Genomic DNA, 5866 nt, shown 5'->3' on the forward strand with positions numbered 1-5866 from the left:
TATTAATCTAATATTAGCTCCATAGAGGCTACCGGGCTGACCAGCCTGAGGACTGCCGTCAGGACAGCTTCCCAAGGGGTGAAATGCTGGGGAGATAATGCAGTGGAATCAGTCGCACCGATATCACGAGAGTTTTCTTCGATGGCCACAAGCACTTAGGGTACTGCAACTGTAACTTGTGTTGAAATGAATTGACTTTTATTTTCGAATAACTGTGCTTCCTTGGAGTGGATTTCAACATGGCTTAAAGCCAAAGGTCATGAATAGGTCCTAAACGTCTTGATCTGGAATTCTCCAGCAGAACATTTGGAGATACAATGGATTCTAAGAAACCATGGTTAAGAGTCCAGCGAGAAAAATATTTACAGCAGCAGTTGTCTACAGTTATTTTATGTATAGATTAGGAGCACAGAAATCTGAGTTCTGGTCCTGCTTTAGGCATAGAAGCCAACTGGGTGACTTTGGACTAGTTTCTCTCTCTATTCCCCCCTCGGGAAAAAGTCAGTGGCAAACCGTTTCTGAAAAGACAACTGCAGGGACTTGTCCTTGTGGTCACCAAGAGTAAAACTCCCTCCCCCTCTCTTTCTAGTCCTGCAAGGCCGTCATTCAAATGCTGTGTCCACACAATCTCCTAAACTATGTTTGTTAAACCTCCAAACAAACCGTAACTGGCTCGAGACACATGGCACACTGAACTACGAACTGTAAGTTACACGGTTTACTGTGTTGTGCAGACCTAAGGAGTGTCACGGCTTTAATTGGTGGAAGAACAGCGCTCCATCGTTTTGGGACTTACTTTCAAGAAAGTCTTTAGGAACGGTCTAGTCATAGTTACGCCTTTTAAAAAAAATCGTTCTTCATTTTGACTGGATCTCCCGAGGCCGTATTCCCAAATCCGTTTTACTGTCTTTGATAAGTAAATGAACTGACTCTAGCAGAGAAGGTCAGACAGATTTAACAACAAAACAAAACAGAATAACAGGAGGTGATTTTCGATCCCAAGTCTAGAAATCTAGTAAATCCCTTAAAAGCAAAAACGCTAACTTATCGTTCGGGAGCGTGTCCCACTGGAATAAAGGGCTTCGCTTCCGAAACTGTCTGACTTTCGGACAAATCTTTCCGTGAGATTCAATCAGCTCCGTCTATTTCTCTAAAACTGCTCAGAATAAATGGCTACTTCTAGACCGAGAAACTGCGTCGGAGCGAAAGGAGCCTCGCGCAGCAAATCCCCCAAACTCTTTCGTTCGCAGTCTCTCAATTTTTAAAGGTCGATGAGGCTAGTCTACCTTTGGCCATGATCCTGTTGCCCTCTAAACGCCAGACACTCTTCTGACAACCCGTCTACCCAGCACCTCTGCTCCCCACCGGGTCCAGCTAAGCGTAGATCTGGAGAGCAGCCCGGAGCCGCCTCCCTCCCTCGCTTCTAGGTCCTGTGCAAGCCGCGCGCGCCTAGCTGGCCTCGTCGGAGTCGCTGTAATGCGATCGAGGCGAGAACTCCCCGTCGCTGCGGTGGGCTGGCGGCGAGGGTTTTCTTCGCTCTTGTGGCTGCTGGCCAGCCGGCTGGAGGAGTTGGCCCGGCGAGGGGGCTTTCTGCCCCAGTAGGGCGCCGTCCGTGAAGGAGGGGAAATGCAGCGGGTCTGGCTGCACCGCGTAGCCTCCTCCTGTTCCCGCAGCCCCCGGCGACTCTAGGGAAAAACGCGTCCTGCCGTGGCCCGCAACCTGGGCGCGCGGCTGGGGCTGCAGCGCGCCCCCTCCTGGGGGGGTGCAAGGCGCGCGCTCGTAGGTCTGGCCGCCGGGCGGAAGAGAAGGGCCTTTGCCGCAGGGGGCGCTCTCGGGCGGCAGCGGGCTGTGCAGGAGCTCGGCTAGGGCGCTGATGTAGATCTGTGCCATCTGCAGCGTTTCGTACTTGGAGAGCTTCTTGTCGTTATTAAAGGAGGGGATGACATTGCGCAGCTGGTCGAAAGCGTGGTTCAGCCCGTGCATCCGCCGCCGCTCGCGAGCGTTGGCCGCCAGCCGCCTCTGCCTTTGCACGCCGTTCACCTGCGAGCCCTGGCGGAGAAGAGCGCTGCCCCCGACGGCGGGGCAGGGTGAGCGGAGCCGTGGCGGGGGCGGTAACGGCGCCTTGCAAGGGGCACTGCCAATCTGCGGATGGCGGTGGTGACGGGGCTGCTGGGGCTGCTGAAGCGCGCACAGCTGCTTCCCGGAGGAACTGTTCAAACTCCGGCCGCTCACGCGCTCGGTGGCACCAGCCCGCAACAGCTCCTCCTCCTCCTCCTCCTCTTCTTCCTCCTCTTCTTCTTCTTCTTCCTCCTCCTCCTCCTCTTCAGCCTCCTCTTCATCCCCCTCAGCAGTTCCCGAAAGCAGATACCTGGGGGATGAGGAGAGGCGGCCTGGGCAGCAGATGCCCAGCCAGGGGGAGGGGAAGGCGCCACCTCGACTCGCCGCCGCTGCCCCTTCTCCCAAGAGGAGGTTGTCATCCAGCTGCTGCTGCTGTTGCGGGCCCAAATCCCTGCCGCTGTCAGCCCAGTCACTGGGCGCACTCGGCGCGCGCAGGTGGCTCATCGCGACCGGGGGCGCGCGAGGTGGCGACCGGGGGCGCAAGAAGTGCCGCTTTGGCCCTGTTCGTGACACTTGCTTTCTCGCGCGCCCTTTCACGACCCCGTCTCCTCCGCCGCCGCCGCCAAGAGCCGTTTCTTCCCCGCCGGCGCCTTTACAAAGCCGGAAACCTCACAGGACGTAGACGCGTCTGCCCACAGGCACACGGCCCGCACACTACCAGGCGTCTCCGGTTGCGGAGGGCGCTGCGCCCCTTTAAAAAGCGGCACGCGCCAGGGTCCCCCACCCTTGCTACCTCCTCCTTCCCCCAACACACCTCCCCAGCGCCCCACCCTCCATCTCCCACCCACCTCGCGCCAGTCGCGTGTCGACTCAGCCATTGGAGCCCGCGGGGCTCGGCGCGTGCGGGCAGCCAATGGGCAAAGGAGTCAAGCCTTGGGTGTTTGGGCTTTCGTCCCTTTTTCTTTTTTTCCTTTGGCCCGCGTCGGAACTGGGGACGGGAAAGCAAGGGGGCGGGAGGGAGAGCCAAGTTGACACAAAGGGTGTAGAAGTTCCCTCAGAAAGAACTGCTCCGTTGCTAGGTTAGGAAGGGCGTTTTCGAGCAGGCGGCGACACGCGTCACTTGTGTGTGTGAATGCGTGCGGGGAGGGTGTCGGGTGGGGAGAGTGGCATCTGGTTTCCTACACCTGCAGGAGCTCTTGAAGTAACAATGTGCCCGGCAGTGAGCAAGGAGAAGGACGTGCGAAGGCGCGTGTCTAGAAATGCCACAGGGCGCGCGCGTAAATCTCCAGCAACGGGATTCGGCTTCAGGGCGCTGAGAGGATGATAATCTCTTTCTAATAGCTCTGAACCAGGCTGGCCTCAAAAGCCGCCTTTCTCCGCTGCTTTCGAACTGAAGGAGGCTGGCGGCGTTTGCGTCTCTCCGGTGCGCTCCGTGAGGCAGCTTGGCCACCACCAGCTCAAGCCACTTTCTTTAATTTTGTTTTTGCTGCGATCCAGATGAGTTGGGGTGGGAATGGGAAGGTGAGGAAACGCATGCCGAACACCAGTGCATGCTGAACATCAAGTGCTTTGGGGTCAGAGCAACGCCGCAGCGAAACTGCTCTGGAGGCATATGGGAAAACAAGTCTCCGCTCGGCCATGCCGAAGGGAAGCTCGAAAGGCAGCGGCTGGAACCTCGGGGTGGCTTCAACGCCAGATGCACGCAACCAGCGTGCTCCCCTCTCGCCCTTTGGACTGGGCGGCGTTTGCTATGGAGCTCGCCCCAAAGATACCCAATTTGCGGGCTTCTGCAGCTGCGTTGCGCAAGCAGAGAAAGGTGCTGTAATGCATTCCGGGACTGCGCCTCCACACAAACCTTGGAGGGCCACTTCGGCTGATGAATCCTACTGGAATTAGCCAAGGGCTAGATCCTGAAGCCAAAGTCCAGGGCACAGCTCTGCAGTTCAGGAGAACGGCCCCACACCCCTCCACCATTGCTCAGACCTTCCCCCTCACCCAAATGCATGACCCAAAGAACTACCTATTTGAAACCGAGAGATTGGAGGCCCAGAATGATCATTGGAGCACATTTTGGATGGAAACCCCAAAGAGGTTGTGTGATGCCAGAAGCAATTGATCCTTTTGTCCCTCTTAAAAGGTTCTTGCAGGTGACTGGAAGCACAGTAAGCAAACTAAATATTACTTTCCAGCTGACACAGGAACTCTCAATGAAAGTGATAATGCTCACCACAGCACCCTTTTATTCCTTTTAAAATAAAAATCAGAATATAGCTGCTTAGATAAGTACACAGTTATAGGTGGTCATTTTTTACATTTTATTATAATATATTGTACTTTTCTACAAAAAAGATGATATTATTGCCAAGTGAAGCAACCCCTCCCCAATGTAATTACTTACTTAGCTGGATCATTGAATTTGCCAAAAAGTGGCATAGGATCACAAAGGCTGCCATCTTTGTATGCAATTATCTGCGTGTAAGCAGCACTGGATGTAACAGGGGAAAGACCCACAGATTTATAATTAAGATTAAAGCTCAAATAGGAAGCCAAAGAAACTGAGAGTAAAAGATCACATCTTTCTTCTGTATGTAAATAGCTTCACTTCTGCCTGTGACATGCAGAAGTAAGTTATCCTCTACTTGTTACCCATTAAAATTCCTTAAAATTTAGCAGATAGAACCCTTAGATAATTTTGGGGCACAATTTTATGTACACTTACCTGGGGAAGAGTCCTGCTGAATGCTCTGAGAGATAATTCTGAATGTATCTGCATAGAGTTAGACCAGCCTTTCTCAACCTTTTGACCCTGGAGGAACCCTTGAAACATTTTTCAGGCCTCAGAGAACTCCTGCACATTCAGGCTCAAATATAGGCCAGAAGTTACAAAATCATTATACAGTATTCATTTCATGTATAGGCCTGTATATATGCACTAACAGTGTTCTTAAACTAAAAACAAAGGATGAAATTTACCTCTTTAATGTGAAGTTGCCCGAATTTGAAATAATTTTTAAAATAAATTGTGATCTCTCAGTCTAACCTTAGGCTTCCAGTGAACCCTGGTTGAGAAACCCTGGGTTAGACTGCTATTATGCAACACCACTAGCTTGCTGGAGTTATGGCTTTGAAAATGCCTGCTGCAGAATTAACAACTTAATTAGATGGATCAAGCTTGCTCTTCTATTTGCGTCCATTCTATTTGTGTCCTAATTTTATATTGCTACCTATATACGTACTTATGTCCAAGTGTTTACTTTGGTGGGACTTCTACAACATATAACTTCCATCTTCTCCATCCCTGTTGTGGTCTCATGTCCTGTTGCAATCTAACTTCTTTATAAGGAATCAAAATGTTAGCATTAATGAGAATGAGTAGGTCTCAGCAGATGGTATTACCTGGCTCTCCTTGTCTAGGCTGGCAAGCTAAATAGGGTCTGGCCTGATTAGTATTTGATAGCAATCTCCAGGGAACACTAGGGTTGTAGGCTAGACTGGGCAAGTTAGAGTTAAACAAAACTGCCTTGGAAGAAGGCAAGGGTTGAGGGTTGACACTTGACAGTTTTATTGTTGACAGGAAAACTATATGGATATGCCCTTGAAGTCATCAGGAGTTGGGCATGACTAAAAAGGAATATTTTAATTTAAGACTTGGAAAAATTTTGGAAGAGTGAGAAATAATGAAATTTTAGGAGTATATGTGATCACATGGCCAATCACAAAATACAAAAAAAAAAAAAAAGCGAGAGAGAGAGTTTGATCTTCAGCGTCTTTAGGACCTCCCCCGCAGGATGTTCTCTACAATCTCAGC

At 51.4% G+C, this 5866-nt stretch overlaps 1 protein-coding gene across 1 annotated transcript; it reads right to left on the reverse strand.

The window, feature by feature from the left end:
- Positions 1 to 1080: 1080 nt before the first annotated feature.
- ATOH1 (atonal bHLH transcription factor 1) lies at positions 1081 to 2792 on the reverse strand. Its single transcript, XM_063309834.1, has one exon. It carries the CDS (start codon positions 2560 to 2562, stop codon positions 1450 to 1452), a length of 1113 nt encoding a protein of 370 aa, XP_063165904.1. The 5' UTR covers positions 2563 to 2792; the 3' UTR covers positions 1081 to 1449.
- Between the last annotated feature and the right edge of the window lie 3074 nt (positions 2793 to 5866).

Source organism: Candoia aspera, chromosome 8 (assembly GCF_035149785.1).
Source record: "Candoia aspera isolate rCanAsp1 chromosome 8, rCanAsp1.hap2, whole genome shotgun sequence".
NCBI lineage: Eukaryota > Metazoa > Chordata > Lepidosauria > Squamata > Boidae > Candoia > Candoia aspera.